Below are 954 nucleotides of genomic sequence, written 5' to 3' on the forward strand. Positions count from 1 at the left end.
ACACACACACACATACACACACACACACGCACGCACACACACACATACACAGCGACTCACTCTGTGAGGAAGAAAGGGTGGAAGATGTAGAAGGTGGACTGACCGCCCAGGTCAAAGATCTTGAAGGAGACCTGCATCTTGCCTTCGCCAATTGTCGCATCAAAGTCCATGTCCTTGATTGCCTTCTCCACCTCCTCCTTCGAAACGGATGGTGTGGTCACGGCAACGACGTCAGCATTGTCGTCACCAACGTCGGCGTGGCTGGAAGCTGGGTGCTGCTCCTTTGCTGCAGGCGTTGCTTTGGAGGCATCACGACCTGCAGCAGGTGCAGGCACGGCTGCGGTGGACGCCTTGTCGGATGATGGAGCGGAAGTTGTGGTTGTGCGACGGTCCTTCTTGCACTGCTTCTTGTCATCCGTCCTGGCCTGCTTCTTGGCCTGCTTCTTGGCCTCCTCGTGCTGTTGCTCGGTAACACGGGTGGCGTGCTGCGCCCGTGCCTTTGCTGACGCGCGCTTCAGCTCCTCGTCCACGCCGGCCTCGCGTGCCATCGCCGTGCCAACGAGACTGCGGATGAACTCGGACGTGCTCTGGTCGCTCTCCTGCACGAGATGTGGAAGGGTGGGTGTTTGTGAGTGTTGGTGAACAATGACATAAGGTGGTGATTGATCGAATGATGGTGGAAGCAGGTGTTGGTACAAGGTGGATGCACATATCACACACACACACATACACACACACACCGACAGACAACACACACGCACACACACCGACAGACGACACACACACACACACACACACAATCACGTGCACATACACGCAACTAAACGTACCTTCCAGTCGCACACTTCCATGGTGTGGACGGTGACTCTCATGTCATCGGTGGTGCGCCGAGCGTGAAGTGCTGCTGCTTGTGAACGGCTTACCCCTGAGCGAGTTCACAAGCGTCGTCTTGCC

At 56.6% G+C, this 954-nt stretch overlaps 1 protein-coding gene across 1 annotated transcript in view; it reads right to left on the reverse strand.

The window, feature by feature from the left end:
* Positions 1-954, reverse strand: part of PTSG_08722 (uncharacterized protein) — a 7,460-nt gene that overhangs the window by 3,510 nt on the left and 2,996 nt on the right. Inside the window, exons 10-11 of the mRNA XM_004990459.1 lie at positions 831-925; positions 61-599 (exon numbers count right to left, since the gene is read on the reverse strand). Coding sequence (XP_004990516.1) covers positions 61-599; positions 831-925 — 634 coding nt within the window. The remainder of the gene's footprint in view (positions 1-60; positions 600-830; positions 926-954) is intronic.

The sequence above is a fragment of the Salpingoeca rosetta genome (genome assembly GCF_000188695.1).
Source record: "Salpingoeca rosetta unplaced genomic scaffold supercont1.24, whole genome shotgun sequence".
In the NCBI taxonomy this organism is placed as follows: domain Eukaryota; class Choanoflagellata; order Craspedida; family Salpingoecidae; genus Salpingoeca; species Salpingoeca rosetta.